Here is a 27,490-nt window from a genome sequence, read left to right on the forward strand (position 1 = left end):
AAATAAGACGAATAGAATACTACCACGCTTATCAATTATCTCAATAAATGTTAATGGCTTGAATTCCCCACTGAAGAGACATAGATTGGCTGACTGGATTAAAAAACACAAGCCATCCATTTGCTGTCTGCAAGAAACACACCTGGCCTCAAAAGACAAATTAAAGCTCCGAGTCAAGGGTTGGAAGGCAATTTTTCAGGCAAACGGAATTCAGAAGAAAAGAGGAGTTGCAATCTTATTTTCAGATACATGTGGATTTAAAGCAACTAAAGTCAAAAAAGACAAAGATGGTCACTTTATATTGGTCAAGGGAAAACTACAACAAGAAGACATTTCCATTCTAAATATTTATGCACCCAATTTAAATGCTCCCAGATTCTTGAAGCAGACCTTACTCAGTCTGAGCAATATGATATCTGATAATACCATCATAACAGGGGACTTAAACACACCTCTTACAGAGCTGGACAGATCCTCTAAACAGAAATTAAACAAAGATGTAAGATATTTAAATGAGACCCTAGAACAACTATGCTTGATAGACGCATATAGAACACTCCACCCCAAAGATAAAGAATATACATTCTTCTCATCACCCCATGGAACATTCTCCAAAATTGATCATATCCTGGGACACAAAACAAATATCAACAGAATCAAAAGAATTGAAATTTTACCTTGTATCTTTTCAGACCATAAGGCACTAAAGGTGGAACTCAACTCTAACAAAAATGCTCAAGCCCAACCAAAGGCATGGAAATTAAACAATCTTCTGTTGAATAACAGATGGGTGAAGGAAGAAATAAAACAGGAAATCATTAACTTCCTTGAGCATAACAACAATGAAGACACAAGCTACCAAAACCTGTGGGATACTGCAAAAGCAGTTTTGAGAGGAAAATGCATCGCTTTAGATGCCTACATTCGAAAAACAGAAAGAGAGCACATCAACAATCTCACAAGAGATCTTATGGAATTGGAAAAAGAAGAACAATCTAAGCCTAAACTCAGTAGAAGAAAAGAAATATCCAAAATCAAATCAGAGATCAATGAAATTGAAAACAAAAGAATCATTCAGAAAATTAATGAAACAAGGAGTTGGTTTTTTGAAAAAATATATAAAATAGATAAACCATTAGCCAGACTAACTAGAAATAGAAAAGTAAAATCTCTAATAACCTCAATCAGAAACGATAAAGGGGAAATAACAACTGATCCCACAGAGATACAAGACATCATCTCTGAATACTACCAGAAACTCTATGCCCAGAAATTTGACAATGTGAAGGAAATGGATCAATATTTGGAATCACACCCTCTCCCTAGACTTAGCCAGTTAGAAATAGACCTCCTGAACAGACCAATTTCAAGCACTGAGATCAAAGAAACAATAAAAAAGCTTCCAACTAAAAAATGCCCTGGTCCAGATGGCTTCACTCAAGAATTCTATTAAACCTTCAAGGAAGAGCTTATTCCTGTACTGCAGAAATTATTCCAAAAAACTGAGGAAGAAGGAATCTTCCCCAACACATTCTATGAAGCAAACATCACCCTGATACCAAAACCAGGAAAAGACCCAAACAAAAAGGAGAATTTCAGACCAATCTCACTCATGAACATAGACGCAAAAATTCTCAACAAAATCCTAGCCAATAGATTACAGCTTATCATCAAAAAAGTCATTCATCATGATCAAGTAGGCTTCATCCCAGGGATGCAAGGCTGGTTTAACATACGCAAGTCCATAAACATTATCCACCATATTAACAGAGGCAAAAATAAAGATCACATGATCCTCTCAATAGATGCAGAAAAAGCATTTGATAAAATCCAGCATCCTTTTCTAATTAGAACTCTGAAGAGTATAGGCATAGGTGGCACATTTCTAAAACTGATTGAAGCTATCTATGACAAACCCACAGCCAATATTTTACTGAATGGAGTAAAACTGAAAGCTTTTCCTCTTAGAACTGGAACCAGACAAGGTTGTCCTCTGTCACCTTTACTATTCAACGTAGGGCTGGAAGTTCTAGCCAATACAATTAGACAAGACAAGGAAATCAAGGGAATCCAAATGGGAGCAGAGGAGGTCAAACTCTCCCTCTTTGCTGACGACATGATCTTATACTTAGAGAACCCCAAAGACTCAACCACAAGACTCCTAGAAGTCATCAAAAAATACAGTAATGTTTCAGGATATAAAATCAATGTCCACAAGTCACTAGCCTTTGTATACACCAATAACAGTCAAGATGAGAAGCTAATTAAGGACACAACTCCCTTCACCATAGTTTCAAAGAAAATGAAATACCTAGGAATATACCTAACGAAGGAGGTGAAGGACCTCTATAAAGAAAACTATGAAATCCTCAGAAAGGAAATAGCAGAGGATATTAACAAATGGAAGAACATACCATGCTCATGGATGGGAAGAATCAACATTGTTAAAATGTCTATACTTCCCAAAGCTATCTACCTATTCAATGCCGTTCCTATCAAAGTACCTACATCGTACTTTCAAGATTTGGGAAAAATGATTCTGCGTTTTGTATGGAACCGGAAAAAACCCCGTATAGCTAAGGCAGTTCTTAGTAACAAAAATAAAGCTGGGGGCGTCAGCATACCAGATTTTAGTCTGTACTACAAAGCCATAGTGCTCAAGACAGCATGGTACTGGCACAAAAACAGAGACATAGACACTTGGAATCGAATTGAACACCAAGAAATGAAACTAACATCTTACAACCACCTAATCTTTGATAAACCAAACAAGAACTTACCTTGGGGGAAAGACTCCCTATTCAATAAATGGTGTTGGGAGAACTGGATGTCTACATGTAAAAGACTGAAACTGGACCCACACCTTTCCCCACTCACAAAAATTGATTCAAGATGGATAAAGGACTTAAATTTAAGGCATGAAACAATAAAAATCCTCAAAGAAAGCATAGGAAAAGCACTGGAAGATATTGGCCTGGGGGAAGACTTCATGAAGAAGACTGCCATGGCAATTGCAACAACATCAAAAATAAACAAATGGGACTTCATTAAACTGAAAAGCTTCTGTACAGCTAAGGACACAATAACCAAAGCAAAGAGACAACCTACACAATGGGAAAGGATATTTGCATATTTTCAATCAGACAAAAGCTTGATAACCAGGATCTATAGAGAACTCAAATTAATCCACATGAAAAAAGCCAACAATCCCTTATATCAATGGGCAAGAGACATGAATAGAACTTTCTCTAAAGATGACAGACGAATGGCTAACAAACATATGAAAAAATGTTCATCATCTCTATATATTAGAGAAATGCAAATCAAAACAACCCTGAGATATCATCTAACCCCAGTGAGAATGGCCCACATCACAAAATCTCAAAACTGCAGATGCTGGCGTGGATGTGGAGAGAAGGGAACACTTTTACACTGCTGGTGGGACTGCAAACTAGTACAACCTTTCTGGAAGGAAGTATGGAGAAACCTCAAAGCACTCAACCTAGACCTCCCATTCGATCCTGCAATCCCATTACTGGGCATCTACCCAGAAGGAAAAAAATCCTTTTATCATAAGGACACTTGTACTAGACTGTTTATGGCAGCTCAATTTACCATTGCCAAAATGTGGAAACAGCCTAAATGCCCACCAACCCAGGAATGGATTAACAAGCTGTGGTATATGTATACCATGGAATACTATTCAGCTATTAAAAAAAATGGAGACTTTACATCCTTCGTATTAACCTGGATGGAAGTGGAAGACATTATTCTTAGTAAAGCATCACAAAAATGGAGAAGCATGAATCCTATGTACTCAATCTTGATATGAGGACAATTAATGACAATTAAGTTTATGGGGGGGGGGAAGCAGAAAGAGGGATGGAGGGAGGAGGGTGGGGCCTTAGTGTGTGTCACACTTTATGGGGGCAAGACATGATTGCAAGAGGGATTTTACCTAACAATTGCAATCAGTGTAACTGGCTTATTGTACCCTCAATGAATCCCCAACAATAAAAAAAAAAAAAAAAAAAAAAAAAAAAACACCAGAACTCAAAAAAATTAAAAAAAAATTTCATTGAAAAATTTAAAATATTTTTTTAATTTAAAAAAATTAAAAAGAAAAGAAAGGAATAAGCATTCTACCTTCAGAGAGGATACTATACTAAACTCACCTGAACAACTTTACAAATTCTTCCTCTCACCTAGAATTCTCATGGGCCTCCATCCCCTGCCCTATGGTACCAATGCTAATGATGGCCTTTATACTTTTTCCAAGGCATACCTATGTGGAAAAAGGCTAAAAATTGCTAAGTTACTTGGATTAATAATATGAAACCAGGGATGAAGTAGTATGGCACATAAATACAGTAGGAAATCTATTTGAAAGAAACAAATAAGTTGAGGATTTAGACCATATATATTCACCTAATAGATTTCAAAATAACATTGTAAAATAAAAAATACACAATATGGAGTATAATTTCTATAAAATAAAATGCATTCACTTTAGCACAGTGTGATCACAAGCACAACCAAGACACCAAGCATTTCTAATGCCCCTAGACATCATCCCTGTCCCTTTTCAGGCCATGTCCCTCCATCCTCCTGAAAGTGACCACCTGCCTGCTTTCCCCTGGTCTTTATAGATCACCTTTGCGATATAAATGGATTCATTTAATACATGCTCTTTTGTGTCTGAATTTACTTTCTCGACATAGTGTTTTTAAGATCCCTAGTTGTTGCTATGGGTGTTAGTAGTTCATTCCCTAGTATTGCTGAGTATTTTTCAAGCATATGAATACATGAATATTTTTTTAATTATTCATCTCTTGATGTAATTTGAGTCATTTTTAATTATCAGCTACCATGAACAAAGTTGCTATAAACACACATGTGCCACATGTTCATAAATTTTCATACTTGTTGATTTTAGCTAAAAGTGGATTTCTTGTCCATTTTTAAGTACATTTATAAAAAACTACAAAACAGTTTTCTAAAGTGGCTGCAATATTTTACATTCCCATTAATGACAAAATGACAGTTGCAAATAATCCATTTACCAACCTGATATCATCAGTCTTTTTAAAATTTTAGCCACTCTAGAAAATATGCAGTGATATTTCACTGTGGTTTTAATTTCTATTGGATTAATCACTACTGTCCTAAGTATCATTCCATGGGCCTATTTCCAAATTATCTGCTTTATTAGGTGAAATATTTGTTCAAATCTCGCGTCCACATTTTTATCAGGTTGTTTTATTATTATTGAGTTTTAGGGGTTTCTTTTATCTTCTAAGCACAAGACTATTATCAGATATGTGAAGTAACAATATGTGGCTTTTCTTTTACTCCCTTAAACATTCCTTCGAAAGGATTAAAGTTTCACTTGCCATACAAATTCATCACTCTGTTCACTTATGGTTTGTACTTTTATGTATTGTCTAAAATTTTTTTGTCTACACCAAGTTGCAAAAGTTTTTTCCTATTCTTTCTTCCAGATGATTCAAAATTTTAACTGTTCTTTTTTAGGTGTCTACCTCTAATACAGTTTAAGTAGGAATAGTAGGAGCAAATATCCTTGCTTCGCTCTTGGCGCCTGTGGCTCAAAGGAGTAGGGCACCGGCCCATATACCGGACTTGGGGGGTTTAAACCCAGCCCCTGCAAAAAAAAAAAAAAAAAAAAAAAAAGAAGTAGAATTTAGTTCTCAATAGTATCATCTCAGGTATGGAAATTTCACATATGCCCTCCATCTGCTTAAGGAAGATTCCTTCTATTCTTCCTTTGGAAAGAGTTTTTATTATGATTGTGTGTTAAAAATTCTCAAGAGTTTTTGCCGTATCTTTGATATCATCATGTACCTATTTTTCCTTATACTGCTAAAATTGTGAATTACATTTTTTAATTTTTAAATACAAACCAAACTTACATTCATGGGAAAAACCCTATTTGATCATTATGTGTCATATTTTTATGTATTGCTAGATGTGATTTTTAAATATTTGAGAAGACATTTTTTGTGTCTATGTTCATAAGGGATATCAGTCTTCAATTTCTTTGCTTGTGAAGTCTTTTTCTGATTTTTGCATTAGGGCAATGAGGCCATATCCGATAAAATAAGAAATCTTCTAGCCACTATTTTCTGCAAGATTTTGTGTAGGGTTTATTTTACTTCTTTCTTAAATGCCTCATAGATTATATCAGTGATTCCACCTGAGAGTTAGGGGAGGGGCATTCATTACACATTTAATTTATTTCACTAATATTGGGTAATCCAGATTTTCTATTCAAGTCTGAATCAATTTTAGTCATTTATGTCTGTCATATAATTTGTCCATTTCAACTAAATTTTTAAAATATAGTGGCATAAATGTGTTTGTGATATTCTTATCCTTTAATGCCTGTAATACACGTATCTGCCATGCAAATGTGTCTCCCTTATTGGTATTTGTATTTTCTCTCTTTCTCTCTTTTTTTTACCAATCTAGAGTTTGACCAACATTACTGAACTTTTCAGAAACTTTGAATTTGATTTTATTGACAGTTTCTAGTTTTGTTAATACTATATAATTCTATATCATTGATTTCTGCACTTATAGATATTTTCCTTTCTTCTTTTTCTGGATTTAATTTACTCTGTTTTTCTGATCTTTTGAAATGAAAGCTAAGGTAATTTATTTTATGTTTCTCTTCTTCTACTATAAATGTTTAAAAATTTATCTTCAAGCATCGTCTCAGCCACATTTCATAAAGTTTGGCATGTTCTGTCCTTCCATTGAATTTGAAGCACTTTCTAACTTCCTTGTGATTTATTCTTCGATCCTTGGGTAATATACAAGTATGTTGTCCAATTTCCAAATATCTAGGATGCTCCAGATATATTTTTATTATTAATTTTACGAGAGATTATACTGGAGATCATTTAAACTCTTATAAATTTATTGAGATTACTTATTTTCACATTCACATGATGAATGTTTTATGTGTGTTTGAGAAGAATGTGTATTCTGTTGTGCTGGTCAGTGTGCTATAAATATCAATTTGTTTGACATTGAAAACTATGTCTTATTACCATTTACCTATTTTCTAACTTTTATATCAGCAATGGAAGATTTCTTTTGTCGGTTTCTTCTTTCAGTTTTGTCATTTTTTTCTTAATATATTTCAAAATTCTGTTGTTTGGTAAATATACATTTAGTATTTTATTCTTATTTATGAGTTGACACTCTATCGGCATGAAATACCCCTCTTCATCCATAGAAATCTTCTTTTCTCAGAAGTGTACTTTTTTTGATATTCAAATAACTCCAGTGTTCAAGCTATCCTTTTACCTCAGCCTCTCAAGTAGCTAGGTTGCTACAGGACCAGCCACTATGCTCAGCTGAATTATTATTACTTTTGGTTTTAGAAATGGGAGGACACTCTTTTGCCAGGCTGGACATGAACTCCTGGTCCCATGTTCCAAAGCAATAGAAATACATGTATAAGCTGCCACACTCAGCTGCTTTGGAATCTTGCTCTATTCCAAAGCAATAGAAGTACATGTATAAGCTGCCACACTCAGCTGCTTTGGAATCTTGCTCTATTCCAAAGCAATAGAAGTACATGTATAAGCTGCCACACTCAGCTCACGGTTAGCTTTTACTCAACTGTCAAATGGTTGAGCAGACCCACCACCATCTATTACTTACTTTAAATTTAAATTTCATATTGTCTCTTCTCTTTTCTTAGCCTCTTTTAGACTAATTCAACTTGTGTTTGGAGCTCATTTTAGATGCCTTATTACCTGTATTTTTGTGTTTAGCTTTTTAAATTTTGCACTGTGGTTTGTAAAATGTACCCTTGATTTATGAAAGTCTATCTTTAAATAATATAACAATTTTATGTAAGTTGTATACCTATAATTGTGTTTATTGTACCTGCAATCGCTAGAATTTTGGATATTGTTATGTTTATAATTTATTTTAAATTTGGTAGATGTTTAGCTATTATGCTTTTGATATTTTTAATCTCTTATGCCTTCCCATTTTATCAGACTCCAATAACATGTGTTAAATTGCGTGACATTATCAGAAAGTTTTTGTAACAGTTATATCTTCATTTGGCAAAAATTTTTTTTAGAGTGAAATATCTATCCAATATTAAAGAGTTTTATATTTTTGTTCCTGTTAAATTGGGAAATTTTTACCAATTAAAAGTTAGTTAATAACAAAACAGTAATTCTGAGAAATATTAAAACACTAATTGTCTATATGAAAAAGATAATTCCTTGGCTATAATTTTTGATACAATGACTTGTAAGGATAATTCCAGGAGTTCTTTAAAATTATTACACAAATGATGTTAAAAGCAATAATTATATACTGCTGCACACCCACCAGTAATCTAAAATTTAAAAAATAATAATAATACAAAGGGTCAGTGAGGAGATGCAACAACTCACTGATATACTACCGGTGAGAATATAAAATGGTTCAACTTTTGAAAACTCTTTGCAGTTTCTTAAAAAGTGAAACATTCAATTATTATTTAATCCAGCCATTCCACTTTTAGTGATTTCCTAAATAAATATAAATAAACATGTTACTTTATGAAGATGAAGGCTGGGTGTTGTGGCTCATGCCTGTAAATCCAGCACTTTGGGTGGCCGAGGCAGGTGAATTGCTTGAGCTCTGGAGTTTGAGACCAGCCTGAGCAAGAGGGAGACCCTGTCTCTACTAAAAATAGAAAAACTAGCCAGGCATCGTGTTGGGAACCTGTAGTCCCAGCTACTCAGGAGGCAGAGGCAGGAAGATCAGGCAGCTATTCAGGAGGCAGGGGCAGGAGTTTGAGGGTGCTGTGAGGTATGACACCCAGCATTCCACTCAGAGTAATAGAGTGAGACTCTTTCTCAAAAAAGATTTGTACATGAATGCTTACAGCAGATTTATTATGATAGCTAAAATCTTGAAACAACCCAATGTCCATCACCATGTGAATGATTTAACCAGTGATACAGCCACACAGCAGCAGAATATTACTTGTCTAGAGATAAAAATGAAATACTGAAGCATATAAAACATGTGGATATCAAAAGTTATTATACTGAGTTATAAAAATGGGCAAAAATAATATATAGTGCTTAATTTCAGTTATAAAATACTCTAAAATATGCAAACTAATTTATAATGACACAAATCATAGTTGCCTGGAGATCTCAGTTGAAAAGAGGAATAGACAGCACAGAGGCACAAGAATTTCTGAATGTTATGAAAATATTTAATATATTGGTTGTTTTAATGGCATCACAAATGTATAAATATGTGCATTTCATTGTACATATGAGTCTCAAAATTAAGTTTCCAAACCCATCCTAAAAAAATTGCCACATACTTCACTGCTGAATGTCACTACCATCACCTTTGAAGTATCCCCTCGGGAAGCTGTACACTGACAGTGCCTAGTTCACCTTTCAGAGCAATTTTGGAACTCTTTTTCTGGAATGGTCCTCAGAGCTGTTGTCATATTACCTTTGATGTCCTGAATGTCATCAAAATGTCTTCTAGCTGTGAATATTTCCTTTAACTTCAGGTAAAGAAAAAAGTCATTGTGTGGGCAGATCAGGTGAGTAGGGAGTGTGTTCCAATACAGATATTTGTTTACTGGCTTGCAGAAAGTGCTGTGTGCATTGGTGCATTGTTGTGATGCAAGAGCCACACCTTTCTCATGCCCAGATTCTCAGTTAAGATTTTCCTGTTTATCTATTGATTTAATTGGCCTGCTATGATTTTCACAGGCAGCTGAAGATTTTGACTCACAATTCAATGAATTTTTGTAACGTTTTTATCACTTCTGCTCATTACTGGCAGCCCTGACTTCTCTTCATTGGTGATGTTTTTCTCTCCCCTCAGAAACACGTTTAATCCATTTGTACACTGCTGTTTTCTTCGGGCCGTTATTCCCATGAACTTGGGCTAGTGTGTTCCTGATTTCACTTTCATTCTTGCTATGTTTAACAAGAAATTTACTGTTTGTTGCTCTAATTCAAGCTCTGACATTATCACAAACTCACACAAAACACACAACAATAGCGAATGCCTCTCAGAAAGACACCGCCACATGACAACATGAACACAGCTGAGAGACAATGATTGACTGATATACCAAGGTTATGAAACATCACTAAGTTGTTTGTACAGTGCTTCCAATGTAAGTGCACATGGCAAATTCACAAACTTAATTGTCAGACCTTGTGTATTGTATCTCAATAAAATAGAAACTCTTTTAACTCAAAAATAAATTTAAGACATAGGAAGTTTTTAACAGATGACAAAAATGTTATATTTATTCTCTTGCTTCATAAATTATTTAGATAACCATACAACTTTAAAGCATCTTTTCTGAATAATACATTGATTGCTAATCAAAAATGACATAAAAAATAGAATTGCAGAAATTACTAAACCCTGGAAAGACCACAGATTTGGATTTGCTCAGTTTTGGCCCTAAAAACTTAATCAATGAGAAATTCCAGATTCTGGCTTTCACATTTATGTAAAATGATGTGGAAAAGTAAATCTTCCTAGAAAATTTTCTCCAATTATCCCATCTTTGGTTTAGGAACTGATGTAATAAAAATATTTATTTTTTCCTCCATAGGACCTGATTGGGGATCTGAAAGAGAAGCTTTCACATCACTTCAAGGAGGTGATGGTTGGTCTCATGTACCCCCCACCATCTTATGATGCTCATGAACTCTGGCACGCCATGAAGGTGATCTGACCCAAAAGTAACCTGTAACAGCTATTGGCCAATATTCCCAGAGGGGAAATTATTCCCTGACACTCCTATACATGTACGAGATTAAAGAGAGCAGAGGGAATATCTAAGCAGTGATGTAACAGTGAAAATAACATGGTCAGAGGAAGTGGCCTTGTTAGCAAGTGGGGCCTCCAGAAACTAGTGGCTGGAGTCAGCAGTTCTGTTTACAGACTCAGACTTCCTGAGCCAGGTCCACGTTAAGCTACCAAAAGGAAAGAATCATTAAGCCTCCAAGGCTATTCAGATCTGCCTGTTCTCAATATGTATTTTCATATTGAGAAAAATATGTTAAAAATCATGTAAATCTTTTAAAATTATGTGTTAAAATTTAGCTCAAGTCAAAATAGGGTATTGATTCAGATAGTGTATAGGTAACATCTTTATTTTTATGAACTTCAGTTAGTCTTTTACAAAAACAATTGCTCAAATCTATCACAGTTTTACTTTTGTAGGATTATAATACCCCTTTCTTATGGGAAAGTCATGTCCATGAAATAAATTGGCTACGGATCTGTTAAGATTTTGTTAGATAGGGACGGGGAACAGCGAGGGAGGGTCTTTACTTCCAAATGCTGATATGAAACTCCTGCACAAGTGTTGAAATATTCCACTATGATGCTTGCCAATGACCAGATCCATGATAGGTGAACAGTGTGTAACAGGAAAGTGGCAACAGGAAAAAATTTTTACAGGAACATGGATTTCAGCCATCACGCTTACTGATCAGAATAGGAATTGCCTAAAATTCATGTGAATTTTAATCACTTTTTTTTTCTTTTTTTTTTGTAGAGACAGAGTCTCACTTTATGGCCCTCAGTAGAGTGCCGTGGCCTCACCCAGCTCACAGCAACCTCCAACTCCTGGGGCCAAGCGATTCTCTTGCCTCAGCCTCCTGAGTAGCTGGGACTACAGGCACCTGCCACAACGCCCGGCTATTTTTTGGTTGCAGTTTTGGCTGGGGTCGGGCCTGAACCCGCCACCCTCGGTATATGGGGCCGGCACCCCACCAACTGAGCCACAGGCACCACCCGAACTTTAATCACTTTTAATAAATATCTCATTGATTTCTACCTCTTGCAAAATTATGTGACTAAATATTACAAGAATAAGGTCACATGTTGTTGTTTAGATGAGGCTGGTATACTTTATCAACAGTTTGTAGAAGGCTAAGGATAAATGTGCTTTTCTGAAAAGGTGTGTTGTCTGTAAAATCGCTGTCACAAGCCACTACATGCACATGACTGTAAGACACCACGGAAAGCAAATGTTCAGGCAAATGGTACAAAATTCCACATCTAGGGAGAAGAAGAGACAGATCCCTAAAATGTTCTTGGAAAATGAGAATATCTATATTCTAATTGCATCTTACTAAAAAACTGATATTCCGACAGCAAATGGAAATCCTCACTGCCGTGAGCATTGCTTAAACATTTTTTTCACATTGTTTAGAAATACATATGCAGTTTTATTGTAAAGGAAGGAACAGTGTCCTTCAGATAATAAATGTATTATCTCCTAAGTAAATGGTATAGCCAGACTGACATTGAGTCTTTGTCCCAAACATCCTTTCCTTTCTGCCATACTCAGCAGACCCTGAGTATGCTGGGTCCTGCTGCTCTTCATAAGGTGCGCTGTTATTCCCAATAAAAATGCTTTTATATTTCTCTCTTCTTTTATTTTTCCAGGGAGCAGGCACAGATGAGAATTGCCTCATTGATATATTAGCCTCAAGAACAAATAGAGAAATTTTTCAAATGAGAGAAGCCTACGGTTTGCGTAAGGAAATATATATATATATAAATGAATATATTTCACTCATATATGAACTTCATATTTTTAAATAGCACATAAAATATTCTAGTTCATATATTTTGAAAAATTTTCTTATATTTGAAATATAAGACCAATTAACACACAAGACCAATTAACCTATTAAGTAAAATTGATGGTCAGTGTGCTAAAATGAAACATTTCCCCAATCAAGTTAAGCAAATTATTCAGGAAAAAAATTACAAGTCTCTCTGAGGAGAATGTTTTCATTACGACAGGGAAGTTCCCTGCACCTCAGCTCAGGGGAAGTTTTTATCTCTAACACAAAACAGACAAAATAAAGCAAAGTGCAGAGATCTCTCAGTGAAGTCTTTCTTCATAAATATATTTACTTTGCTTTACATAAATTTCATTAGCCTTGTAATATTCCTCAAAACCAAACTTTTTCATATTCAAAAGTTGTCAGGGCAATTATATTGATTTTCACAAAAAACTTAATGCCTTAAATTCCATTACATTCTGGTTATATAACCTTGAATGTTAAGAAAATGTTTCAGACAGTCACCTCTGTTGCATTTGGACAAAAAGAAGACTTTTTCAAGGGGAATGAAGTAACAACTTTCCCTTAATATATTAAAATGAGTACCGGAGAAAAGTGCTGGACTCTGTCGAAGTCTATGGCAACAGAACGCAAAGCTCTGAACTTTGAGAACTGGAGAATATAAAATGACTCTCAAGTCTGTTTTTTAATTTTGGAGTAAAGATAACTTTTTAAAGAATAGACCTATGGCTACATTGCCACTAGGTGGCACCTTTCTTTGGGGACAGTTTATTTACAAAGAAATGTCAAGAGATTGGCAATATTTCCTGCACTTTGTTGGAGAACATTAACTTATCCAAAGCACATTGATTCGTGGTTCCATAACAAATCACATCTTTAACGTGGTTTCTTATACAGAATACAGCAGTAACCTTCAAGAGGACATTTACTCAGAGACCTCCGGACACTTCAGAGACACCCTTATCAATTTGGTCCAGGTATGGCATTCCAAAATTCATGCCATTTTGTACTATTAAGAACTAGATATATATCACCTCCAAAACATAGAAGAGAAAATTCAAGTATATTATAGTTTGGTAGTAAATTCTGTGTAATGACTTTTACTGAAGCCATGTTGAAGTTACTCAGCTAGAAACTTGAGTTGGCTTTAGAGAAAGCATGCCTAATGTACCAGCCCTAATTCTCAAAAAATTAGAAGTCTCCCTTACTTAAAATGGTTTCAAATATTATATATATATATAATTATATATTTCAGAGGAATTAAATGATTAGAATTATAAAGTTACAATTTATTACTGTAATTAGCAATTAATTCCATTTTTAAAAACTACCAAATAGGGGTATACTAGCTTTTCTAGATCCCTGCTACGCGCCTCATATTGTGCAGGGAGACAAGCATATTTCCCACTTAATAACAACAAGACACTTGCAGTATAAATACTCAGGACCATTTTAGAAATGAAGAAACATAGGTTCTAGCTCTCTGATTGTCTAAAGAGCTACTAAGTAGAAGTCCAGAATTTATCTGAATCCTACAGACTCCAAATGCCATTTATGATCCTCGGTGCTACTGGTAAACTTTGGTGGCACTGGAATATATTATCCCAAATAGGAACATTACTTCAAATTAAAATTAGGTTTTGGTTTTGACATAGATCTTATTCATCTGTATTGACTAAATGGTATGTAATTATTTCCATTCAATTAACGTTGCTTTAAAACAGTCTACATATTATTTAGCATTGTAATATGAATAATATTTTTAAGATATAATTTTCTGTCATTTTCAGCACACTCTCATATGTGCCTACCATTCTGTTTAGCAAAGATATTCAGGAAGGCAAAGCCAAAGGGAGTCAGTGTTCAGCTTTTAATTACTGAAAGAGATCTAGAAGCCCACCTCTGGGGAAAATGTCTTGAAAGCCGATATTTTGGTTTGGTGTGTGTGTGTGTGTGTGTGTGTGATGTATGTTTAAAACGAAACAAGTAGTTACGCATCCCTAAATCTTACCTTTATACATCCAAAATATAACTGAGTATTTACAAAAATTTCACTGAAAGGCACAAGTAGAATTTTGTACACGAGCATGTGAAATTAAAAAAAGTAAAATAGTTGCCTTTAAAGAAAAAGAATAAATTATTCGCCCTTCAGTATGAATAAAGGTGGAGAAGTAGTACCTTCTACAGAGAAAGGTCCAAAGGGTAGCAGGGGGAGGCGAGGTGAGCGCCCCGCGGTCCTCAGGAACAGGTGGCGCTGGCGTGAACAGCACCCAGGGCACCGCTATTTACTGTTCCTTTTTCTGCCCTGCGCTAGTCCCAATAGTCTCCATACCTGAGTTCCTGGGATTTTTTTACCCTACACATTTCTGTGGCTCCTACTGACAAGCTTTGAGAGGTCCTTCCTGTTCTTCATCATCTCGGTCTCACAGGAACAGGTGCGGGGAGCGCCCACGGCTCCTGACCCCGCCCTGGCTGTTTCACCTCCCATTTTCCTACTTCACCATAGCGCGTGGTCGTCAGAGTTTCAGTGTTACGGACAGTATTCAGTAAACTACATGAGACACTCAGCTTTTCAACACTTCATTACAAAATAAGCTTGGTGCTGAAGTAGTCTGTCCAGCTGGGGGCTCATCTGAGTGTTCTGGGAGGCCAGGCTAAGCTGCGGGGTTTGCCGGTTAGACGCATGAACCGCGTTTTCAACTTCACAGCGGAAGGAAGGGCGGCATTCATCAACGTGTGAGTCAAGGGGCAGAGCCTGTAGCTCAGGGGTTACCGCTAAAGTGTGTGAACCCAGCCTGGCCGGCCAAACAACAATGACAACTGCAACAATAAAATAGCCTGGCGTTGTGGCGGGCGCCTGTAGTCCCAGCTACTCAGGAGGCTGAGACAAGAGAATGGCCTAAGCCCAGGAGTTGGAGGTTGCTGTGAGCTGTGACTCCACCGCATTCTACCCAGGGTGACATAGTGAGACTCTGTCTCTTAAAAAAAGGAAGTCAAAGAATACCTTTATGTCTTCCTTGGGAGCTATACCTGTTTCACAGCTCAATTTTTGGAAATTTAGAAGCCTCACAGTTTTTCTAAAGCTTAAGTAGTCTGCTTTCCTTTAATCTGGGTTTGTGATATCTTTGAAAATGAGAATCCCTGAAAGACTTTAAAAAGTTTCATGCGCTGCTTGCTTCCACTTAGTTCCTTGTATGACCTCACATCTGAAGTTTTTTCCCAGATATAGTTCTCAAATGTGATTTATTTCTTTGCATCCTTGCACCCCTCACCTGCTGTGCTCCTTCTTGTTTTTTACAACTCAAAGGCACTACCTTGGAGGCTCTTTGAGACAATAAAATTAGCTAGGTCTTTCTGCAGGGTTGAGCCATGAAGGCCTTTGCCTTTGAAATGACCTTCAATCTGAGCTCACATTGCTTAGATTAGGAAGTGGTTCTCCTTTCTAACTCTCAGAACCTACAGATTTCTAAATGTTCTCTCCCCCTCTTTTGTTTGTACTTGCAAACTAGCCAATTACTTTCTAAGCTCAGCTCTTTCTTTTGATGTCTGATGTCTTAGCCCATGTTTGTGTTGCCAAAAAGGAACACCCAAGGCTGGGTAGTTTTATTTTGGGTGACTGTCCTGAAGGCGGCACAAGAAGCCTGGTGCTTGCATCTGCTTCTGGTGAGGACTTCTGGAAACTTCCAGGTGTGGTGGAGGTGATGGATGGGAAGTGGGCACTGCGTGGCTAGAGGAAGGAAGCAGGCGAGAGGGAAGTGGGTGCCAGACTCCTTTCAATAGATGAACTGTCATGTGGGTTGTATTTAACTTACACTAGTTTTGAGCCAGGGGGTTATGAATCATATATAACTCATATGTCTCTTGACCTAATAAAACACTGTGGCCCAGAAGAAAAAAAAATTTTTTCTTGTGTCACTATCAGTGTGCTAAATGAGCAGCTTTCCAGGGAGCTCCAGGGGCAGGAGACTCAGAAGCAACAACTCACCCATCACAGGGAGGACATCACCAAGGTATTCGTGAGCCAGCTATCCTCTTGACCCAGACTCTTCCAACCAGGCCTAACCTCCAACACTGAGGATGGAATTTTAACAGGAGGCCTCTCCTCCTCCTTCTCCCCTCTCCCCTCTTTTCCTCAGGGCCTTCTGGGTCCTGTATTTGTTAGCCACCTTCCCTCCTGATTGAGAGATCAACTGGACCCTATCTGTGGTTTACATGATAAAAGGGGCAGGAGCTAAAAAAAATCTACAAAGTATTCTCTCTCCACAAAGTCTGGATTTCTGGATTTTGTTGTTGCATAAATCAGACTTTGTAAATTAGAGGAAGACTTCTTTCTCTGTGCCTTTTCTGTCTAATAATGTTAAAACCTATTCCTGTTGCCCACTACCAGCCAGTGGGTGCTTGATTTGATGGGAAAGATACTGCATTAGTCCCCCTCCTACAAGGGTATATGTGAATCCTAGTAAATGTGGAATGTAAAGGTCTTAGCAAAATAACTAAGAAAATGCTACAAAAGCTATGTTAACTAATGTGATGAAAATGTGTCAAACGATCTATGAACCAAGTGTATGGTGCCCCATGATCATACTAATGTACACAGCTATGGTTTAATAAAAAAAGAAAAAAAAAAAAAGGAAAGATACTGCAGGGAGACTTGGAAAAGTGAAACACCTTGGCTTCTTTCAGAGAATTTCACAGTTGCTGTACACATACACCAAATTAGGTCGGGCATGAGGGCTAGCACTCTAATCCTAAATACTCTGTGGGGCTGAGGTGGAAAGATCACTTCAGGTCAGGAGTTGGAGACCAGCCTGAGTAAGAGCATCACCCTGTCTGTCTCTACTAAAAATGGAAAAATTACCTGGGTGTAGAGGCGGGTACCTGTAGTCCCAGCTACTCAGGAGGCTGAGGCAGGAGGCTGAGACCTCCTTGACTGAGCCCAGGAATTTGAAGTTACTATGAGCTATGACACTACAGCACTCAAGCCAGGGAAACAGAGCAAGACCCTGTCAAAAAAATAAAATAAATTTCCTAGTTTATTTAAGAAATGGTAACTATCTTATTCCAAATAATGACAGAACTTTCTTAGGATGACCACAGTTTGGTTCAAAGATTTTCGTCCCAGTAATCCTGTCTGGTATTAAGAACATTTATGAGGGAAACCTGCGTTTACTTCACAGGGAACCAGAGAAGAAGGCTATGCAGACCCTGCCTCGGCTGCCCAGGATGCAATGGTAACTAGAACCCCCTCAGCCCGACTGTAGAGAACCTCTGTACAGTGGTCTGCGTGCTTCTTTGCTACTGCCTGGGTGTGCCATTTCAGGTCTTGTGGGAAGCCTGCCAGCAGAAGACAGGGGAGCATAAGACCATGCTGCAGGTAGTCCTGTGCAGCAAGAGCTACCAGCAGCTGTGGCTAGGTAACTATTCAGGGGGGTTCTTTTAAGCCATTCAGCTGATTATATAATGAAAAGCAACTAGTTAAATATTGTTTTTTAAAAATAAAATTGTTGCATAGAAATAGAGAAAAAAGTCAGTCATCTCAAAGGTACTTACGGTATTTTTGAATTTTATTTATATATCTCCAATGGCAAGACACAGTAGATGCCATCAGAGAATGTTACAATTGATACTTTCGGGAGCTGCTAGTTACAATTGGTGACACACACCATTTATTGATGTCACTAAGGGATAAAATTTTCTCCATCATTTTTTCCAGTGACTGAATTATGTAACATTCAAATACTGAGCACATTATCTCTTTTTTTGATGAAGAACTTACTCAAATATATAAGCTACTTTTGATCATGCATATTATATGTTATCTTGAAAAGTGTGTAGTAGATACAATTTAACACATCAAGGTTATTATTATTGATTTGTGGGTGTAAGTAGTGACTTGTTGGTCTTAGAGGATGCAGTCAGATTACTTTGTACTTTGCTTGACTTTCTTAAAGTGTTGCATCTTTCTTTTTCCCTTATTTAAATTTTTTTTTGTATATGAAACACACAAAATTCTATAAATAAACCCTAAAGATAGCCTCCTCTAACCTAAGTCACACTGCTTTACTTTATATATGAATAAGAGGTAATAACATCATCATCATCATCATCATCATAACAATAAACCTCCTTGCTTCTAATTTGCTGTAAGAATGAATGTGAACTAAAAGTTTCCTGGGATAAAGCCGGATAAGTAAGTTCTTGGAATGAGGAAGCTTAGTTTAGCAAAATTTTAAGAAAATAAACTGTGGGGCGGCGCCTGTGGCTCAGCGGGTAGGGCGCCGGTCCCATATGCCTGAGGTGGTGGGTTCAAACCCAGCCCCGGCCAAATTAAAAAAAAAAAAAAAGAAAAGAAACTGTAATCTATGCCCTAAAGATGATTGATGATTCTCCATTTCTCAGAATCCATTTCTTGGAATTTATGATCATTCTTTCAATCATTGCTCTGAGGACTTTTATACTTAATTGTAATATTTAAGCTATAGTAGAAAGTTTACTGTTGACATAAGTCTATTATATACACCCTAAAAAATTGGTCCTTAAAGTTTTGACACCTGCTTCCCCTCAATTTAAATTAAATGAGGTAATGGTCTCCCTAGAAGTAGCAGTTGCTCTCCAGGGGACCAGAGTAATAACATGTCTTTGAATTTCAGGATTTATGCTGACTCTGCTGATTCAGAGTTCATGTGTTTGTTTCAGACAATAGTCCTATCAAACAAAACCAATAGCTTTAGTGTTTTTCAGTTAGAGAAAATATCTTCACTATGTATAGCAACCTAATGGATATTTGCTAATGGATATAAATTTAAATTTATAATATTTACAAAACCTCCTTTGACTTACCCAATATGGTGAAGTTTTCCAGGAATTTCAAAGTATTTCTGGGCGAGACATAGTAGATACCATCAGAGAATGCTATGATGGATACTTTCAGGAGCTGCTAGTTGCAATTGGTAAGTGATAATTTATTTGGAGTACAGCAGGTCTTTTTATTTTATTAAATCATAACTGTGTACATTATTGCATTTATGGGGTACAATATTCTGATTTTATGTGCAATTTGGAATACTTACAGCGTATACTTAACATAGCCTTAGCTCACTTAATCACTTATTGAGTTAAGACATTTATGCTCTACTCTTAATAGATTTGACATGTACCCTTGCATATGCACAAAACTGCCTGGCTCTCACTGAATGAAAAGTACATGAGTAACATCTTGACTGAGGTCATTTTCCCCTGAATTTCATTATTTAAAAGGAGTGCGAACTTTATAGAAGAAAAGTTCACCAGCTCCTGATACAAGACACAGACTGATAACTAGGACTGTAATGAACGGAGACTCTTCCCTGCCAACTGGGTCAGAGGTCACACACGGAAATGGAGGTCTCAGACACTCTGTGCCTGGCTGCTCACAGTTCAGTACACAGAGTGTTCAGTACACTTTGCATTTACTGACTTCCATTCCCTTGGCCAAGAGCAGAGAAATGCTAGCCATGTGGTTTTCTTCTGTGCAAGAAGAAAAGTGCTTTTTGTTGTCTGTTTTTGTTTTTGTCACTGTCTCTTATATATTTACTTTTAGGAGTAAATCCTACCATAGAAGAGGTTTGGCACATAATGATTCCCTCAGACTATTAGGAGAGCTGCACCATTATTGCCACCCCTATTCTTTCCTAAATGAAAAAAGATGTCTCTCCATAGGTGATATCAGAAAAACTACAGCAAAACTACCTGCCTTTTATCTTGTGCTGCACGGTGGCTTGACAGCACACATTTTAGGGATTAAGTTCAGGAGTCCTTGTGAAATATCCCCATAGTAGATGAATAATCTACTATCGTAAGAATATCCCCATAGCAGATATTTGTTGAATAAATGAATATTGGGACTTTCCCTTCCTAGAATGACAGAGACAGACATGAACATGGAAGCTGAGAGACGACAATGTGATAGCTTATCTGATGGAGGAGTTTTAGAAATGGTTCCACAAGATTGGTTGAATGGGTTTTGGGAAAACCCTAAAATAACATACAAGATATGACTATTTATGTCTGTTTTGTGAGAATAACATGGACATTTCCAGCAAATTGTCAACAAAATGTAATTATATACATGTATCACATCAAAATTGCTCATTTTACAAGCAAACCATAAGGCAGTTAAGTGATTGCTCCAGAGTCTATCAGCTTCTTATCAACAAAGTTATGGCTAAAAGTCAGGTTTCTGAATCTCAAGATTGCTCTCTTTCCACTGCCATAAAGCAGTGGGCATAAGAGAGGAAAAGTAGACATCAGAAATACTAAGAAATGTTTTAACTGGTTCATTTAGTTATTCAATAAGCATTTCGAGCACCTACTGTTCTGGTCACTGATTTAGGCACTGCAGAGAGAACAGCAAAACAACAATAGCCCCTTCCCTGGAGAAGTTTACTTTCTAACAGTAACTTAAGAGCAATTATGGGGTTCTATCAAGAAGAGAAAACATCATTATCTAAAGTTATTACTTGAACTACACAGAAAACACCCTTATGGTGATTTTGTTTTGGCCGGAAGTTATAGCCTCTGGTGTATTACTCATTCAAGTATTACTTTGTTTATTGATTCAGATAAACACTATTGAATGTCTATGACCATCAACTGACCTTCGTCAACAACATTTGTTGATTACGTGCTAGGTGCTCCAATGCCATAGCAGTTCTTCTAGATGACGTCTAAAACTGGTCCAGACCAGTTATGATCCATATAGTTTCTCCTTAAGAGACTTCAGATCTACTGACAAATCTATCAGGAACTTAAAAATAGCATTCAAGAAGAATGAAGTGTGTGGGGGCTGCATCACACTGACTCCTACGCTAATAAAAATCTGTAATAATGCTGAAATTTAGATCTCTTTGAAGCTTTCAGATTAAGAGGATAATTTTTTTTCATTAGACCATATGAAGGAATTGAAGAGGTGAAGATAGACCAAGTGAAAATCTTCTTGAAATATTGTAGTATTGTTGCTTTATATTTTTCTCTGGTTAAGGTGTTAATATTATCATAAGAGTTGAAGTTGCAATGCAGTGCGAGGTTCCTAACAGACAAAAAAGTGTTTTTGTTGTTTCTTAAGTTGTTAAAGAAAAGAAAATGCATAATATCATTCTCAATGTTTCTTCTTTACTCTCTGATTTCTTCTAGTTCTTTGTGTTCGAGACAAACCAGCCTATTTTGCTAATAGATTACATAGTGCAATCCATGTAAGTAAGAAACATGCATATGGTTAAAATTTCTCCAGAAATTATGACTATTTTCTCGAAAGATTAATTTTATTTCCATTACTTAACTTTTGATTTCTTTTTTTGAACTTGAATATAAACACATGCATGTCTAAGGAAATACACCCAAGGTAGAAAAAAATTATGTTCTACACCAAAAATAATACCAGTCAAATAAGCATGACAGTCTGTTTTCTATATCAAAATACAGAAAGTATTGAAATATGGTTCTCTGAGGTCTATTGTCCTATGTAGTCTAGAGCTTAACTCCTACAGGAACTGGTAAATTCAAATGTTTTTGCGTATTTCCAAAGCCCCATTAGATCACACATATGCAAGTACAAAGCATGGCATCAAGTAGAAAATTCAAAACATTGCTAACTCTAAGCAAGAAATTGCTGTATTCCTCAAAATAATGTCGCTGGGTTGAAACATAAAGTGTTATTTTTCAAAAAGTGCTTAAAGAGATGGCTAGACTACAATAAACTCTGAAGCTATTTTTGCAAATAAATAGGGATGTTTTCCATACTTTAGTATGATAGTCAGTCACACATCCTTTGGAGCATTCATTTTACCTAGGGCAATAGACTGAGACTCTATCCAAAAAATAAAAAAAAAGGCCAAACTAAACCAGAGTGTTTATTTCTCAAACTGATTTTTGCAGGAAAACTTCTGGAAAGTAGCCAACATGCTGGGAAAGAATGCTACTGGTCAAGAATCTTTTTTTTTTTTTTTTTTGTAGAGACAGAGTTTCACTCTATTGCCCTCGGTAGAGGGCCGTGGCGTCACACAGCTCACAGCAACCTCCAACTCCTGGGCTTAGGCGATTCTCCTGCCTCAGCCTCCTGAGTAGCTGGGATTACAGGTGCCCGCCACAATGCCCGGCTATTTTTTGTTGTTGTTGCAGTTTGGCCGGGACTGGGTTTCAACCTGCCACGCTTGGTATATGGGGCTGGTGCCCTGCTCACTGAGCCATAGGTGCTGCCCAAGAATCTTTTATTATATATCTTATGTCCAGATGACCTTATGCAATCTCAGAATGTAGGAGGATGATCAATGGTGGTCACAGTCCTCTGCTTTTCTTTTTTTCTATTTCCAAGTAGAAAAGGTTAATTTGATTAAAAATGTATGTGAAATAGTGTATTGAGCAATGCTACAGGATGATTTCAACAGTTTCCTTCTCCAAAGAGCCAAGTACTGCGATGACAGAATAAAGCTTTACTTGTGAGTGACTACCCAAATTCAGGGCTACTTACTCTAATAATAAAAAAAACTGCATCCTTGCCATGTGCGTGTGATATAAGGCAGAAAGTAAGATGTGTATACTCATAAATTGTTTGGAGATAAACAGAGGGATTGTACATTCAAGAAATCAAATTTTTGAAATATAAAGACTTTCAGGTGTCAAATATTAGTTGAAAAGCTGTTTTCAGCTGCCCCCAAACCAAAGAAAACATTCATATTTTTCTCTAGTTTAGTCTAAATGAATAATATATAATTTAAATTTTGACACTTGGCTATATCATTCATTTCAATCACTTCAAGTTATTAAAAGTTTTTTAGTAGATCTGCATCCAAACATTCAAACTTTAAAAAGTAGAGTATGTTTTCTGGCCGCCAGATGTCATCATTCCTCCATTTGGAAAGATAATTTGAAACTGAATGTATCAGGCTACATTACTTCTGGGGTAGGTGCACAAACATTGAGTTTGCATTTTTTTAGTATTTGAATTTAAATAAACAAATATTTGAAGAGCCTGGACTTTTTTTTTTACAATTTTTAAATAATGAATAGAATAACGAAAATATAATTGCAGTTTTAGACCTATCAATGTGCATCTAACTGAGGTTCAGATTTCTCACGCCCCAGGAAGAATTTTCACCTGGAAAGCCCACATGATCAGGTTTGCACGTTGTAATGTAGTGTGAAGGTTGGCAAGGCTGAAAAGAGGAAGTAACTACTACAGAATAGGGTGAAATGGCACTGGTCAGAGTCGAGGTGGTGGCACTAGAATAGAGATTAAAAAGCATTTAAATAGTAAAATAGAAGAGAATCATTTATTTTCAATACATAGTAAGGGAGAGAGAAGAATCACAGAGGTGGCTCTCAGGATCTGACTTGGGTGCAGGGTGGACAATGATGCTAGTGGGTGAGGGATACAGTGAGAGAAGCTTCAAAAAAGATGTGCGTCCACTGGGCACTTACTTAAGGGCATCATGTTTTCATCCCCACTTTCTGTATTTTGTAGGACTTTGGTTTCCATAATAAAACCATAATCAGGATTCTAATTGCCAGAAGTGAAATAGACTTGCTGACCATAAGAAAACATTACAAAGAGCAATATGGAAAATCTCTATTTCATGATATCAAAGTAAGTCTTCTATACATAATTTATTTTGGCTGTGTTTTATCTCTTTTGTAACTTAGATATGAGCTTCATTTAAACTTCATGGTGGAATCTGAACAGTTAAATAAATATTTAGACAGGGATAATTCACCTTAGTTTTGCAGACACTTTCCAGACCAACAGGTGCCAAGTTAGAAAAATGCTTCACCTCAATGTCAGAAATGATTCCTCTTTGATGTGTTCGAAGCAAAATAAAAGAGTCATGTACAGTATTCATGCCCAGTAATTGTCTTGAAGAACTGAATTCTGAAGTATGATCAGATGTTAAAGAAGGCACAGTGACCTAAGAACATGTCCTGACTTATATTTTGCACATAATTAGGTGCTGTTACTTTGTTGACATTGTTTTCCGCTGAAATTTTTAATCGCAAGGAATGGCTTTTGAGTTTAGTGAAAAAGTGATCCAGAAACAACTCACTGACCAAAGAACCAAGATGCCACATGATCCAGAAGACTTTGTAGGTTCTTGGGAAGGTAAAGTGGTCTCCAAGAGTAAGAAGTGATGGAGCAGTGAAGAGAAGTCTACTCTCCTCACTTGCACCTTCAAAGCCCCGAACTCTTCAAGTGTTAATAAATATTTTCCATTGAGAAATCCTTGTCATACAAAATGTATCCTCTAGATGATTAGTTTTCTGTAATTAAGCACAACTCAGTGTCTGCTAACATTTGGATATAACTAATGCACTTGCCATATGCATTGAAAGTAGTGAATTATAATTACACAACTTTGTGTAAAAGAACACTTTAATCTGATAGTTGATTTTTGACAAAGATCAGTTTTATAATAATATGTACTTTTTTCTGTGAATTTTTGGGAAAATATAGAAACCGTAGAAGACAGCAAAAAGAAAATACAAATTTCTTTAATTTTCTATCATAGACAATCACTGACAAAATTTTTTGGTAGGCGCTGCTATGGTCTGAATATTTGTGTGCCCATAAAATTGACGTGCTGAAATTATAATCCCCAAGGTGACAGGACCTTAAGGAGATGATTAAGTCATGAATGTGGATACCATAAATGGAAGTATGGAAGTATTTATTTTATAAGATAGGCCCAAGGCAGTGCCTTCGTTTCTCTGCCCTGTGAATTTAGAGTGAGGGGGCAGCTGTCCACAGGAAGCAGCCCTCGGGAAACACCAACTCAATCTGGTGGACCTGGACCTGGACCTTGCCACCCTCCGGACTGTGAGAGATAAATTCCTACTGTTTCTAAGCCACCCAGATTATACAATTGTTACAGAAGCTTGAATCTTCTTTTTCTTAGAACACATAAATAATAATATGTTTTACTGACTACCGGGATATTTTTATTGAACCATGGTATCCCATTGTATAAAACTGTAAAGTATATAAACTACCTCTCATATTTATATATTGCTTTTCAGTTTTAGCTATTACTCATAATATTATGCTGTACATATTTTTAGTGTAAATATTTGTTCTCATCATTCATTAATAATAACTTTCTTTAATATATTTCTTGAGGTAGAATTGCTGCATTAGTAAATATAAACTTAAAAACCTTTTAAGTCGTAGTGTCAATTTTCTCTCTAGTAATTACAATTACTGATTTGTTATAATAATCATCTTAAGGCACTTCCTTATTAAGTTGAATAAAAGATTAAATTCTCATTCAAATTATTATTCATATAAATATACAATGATATATAGTCGATTCAATCAACTTTATATAAACTGCATACTATTACTTATAACTGCTATTATTTTTCAACAACTTACATTGAGACTAATGTTTAGGAAATACTAAATGTTTCAATGAGAAAAATAAATAATTCTGGCAAGGCTAACAGCCCATGGTTCTGTCATAATGCAGCTCAGAGGAATTGAGTTTCTTTTAAAGAAACACTATGTCCTAATGCTATAATTGGGTAAATGAGATGAAAGCTCTGCTGTTTAGTATGATGTAAGCACTCCAATTTGTACAAATAATCAACACACGGAAATGGGCATAAATGTATTTATGATCTATGTACAAAAGACTTAATAAAAAAGAATAAATGACTTTATTTCAAGTGCATCATATTTTGTCTTTTCAGAACTTTGCTTCGGGGCATTATGAGAAAGCACTGCTAGCTCTCTGTGCTGGGGACATGGAAGACTACTAAATGAAGAGGAGGGTCTGAGGGACTATTCAGTCCTCTTCATCAACACATCCAAATGGAGATTTTATGACAAATTTCAGTTATAACTAGCAGCATAATTAAAATATAGAATCATACTCTCTCTTTTTTGTGAAATTATTCCAAGCTAAAAATAAAAATTATCGATGAATGTATATGATACTGCATTTGCCTATTATCTAATCAGCAATTATATATACAGTGCATAATGAAACGATGTAATAGTTGCATTGGAATAACTTTATCTAAATGCAAACCATCAGGAAGAGGTAAGATGGCTGACTGAAGCCAGCTTTCAGCAGAGGCTCCCGTCTAATGGGAGAAGTAATGGACAGAACCAACTCAATAAAGTGGAAGATCAGGAGAGAGGAGTGATAGGTTTGCATTATTCCTATCCATTATCCCAAGGAAACAAATTTCGAGTACAAAAATCATCCCAAAGAGGATGGGAACCATTCCCCTCCACCATGAGAGATGCTTGAGGTGACTAGTGAACAGAGGATGTTTTGTTTCACTGAAGGGGAGAGAACGATTCAGGGCTGGACTCTCTCCGCAGCGAGATACCACTGCAAGCTCAGGCAGTCTCTTGCCTGGGACAAAAGTTGATCTAATATTCTCCCAACCAGTCCACCCTCCCCCCCTCTCCAGTAGTCTGGAAGACTACGCTCTGCAGAATCTGGAGGGTCTGGCAGATTTTTGCTAGTGCAGGCATCTCATGGGCTGTGGAGCAGTTTTGTTGAAACTGTAACTTTAATAGAGGTGTGGAGTCACAAGGGGAAAGAAACTTGCCCTGTGTTGGAAAGAGCATAGCGCAGGACTGTGCCACCGACCACCAGGGACTGCCGGGATTCCGCCCAATTCTGCTCCCAGCAGGCACTGCCCACAAGCTCCCTGATTCCCTGCCCAGCTTCTGCAACTGGCATACAGCAGTACCCGAGATCGGCAGCACCACCCCTGACAGTGGTGGCAGCTCTACAGTCCCTCTCAAGGGGTCAAATTTGGGAGAGACACCTTCACAATTCTGTGGAACACAGAGGGAACCTGACCTGACCTGCAGG

At 36.6% G+C, this 27,490-nt stretch overlaps 1 protein-coding gene across 2 annotated transcripts in view; it reads left to right on the forward strand.

The window, feature by feature from the left end:
• The window catches only part of LOC128588008 (annexin A10), a 55,781-nt gene extending 29,204 nt beyond the window's left edge, over positions 1-26,577 (forward strand). For both annotated transcript variants that reach the window (XM_053594573.1, XM_053594572.1), the window contains 9 exons: positions 10,640-10,753; positions 12,487-12,577; positions 13,530-13,609; positions 17,810-17,863; positions 17,953-18,046; positions 19,487-19,582; positions 21,804-21,862; positions 24,130-24,252; positions 26,349-26,577. In XM_053594573.1, coding sequence (XP_053450548.1) covers positions 10,640-10,753; positions 12,487-12,577; positions 13,530-13,609; positions 17,810-17,863; positions 17,953-18,046; positions 19,487-19,582; positions 21,804-21,862; positions 24,130-24,252; positions 26,349-26,417 — 780 coding nt within the window. In that variant the 3' untranslated portion in view covers positions 26,418-26,577. The remainder of the gene's footprint in view (positions 1-10,639; positions 10,754-12,486; positions 12,578-13,529; positions 13,610-17,809; positions 17,864-17,952; positions 18,047-19,486; positions 19,583-21,803; positions 21,863-24,129; positions 24,253-26,348) is intronic.
• Positions 26,578-27,490: the final 913 nt, after the last annotated feature.

Source organism: Nycticebus coucang, chromosome 6 (genome assembly GCF_027406575.1).
Source record: "Nycticebus coucang isolate mNycCou1 chromosome 6, mNycCou1.pri, whole genome shotgun sequence".
NCBI lineage: Eukaryota > Metazoa > Chordata > Mammalia > Primates > Lorisidae > Nycticebus > Nycticebus coucang.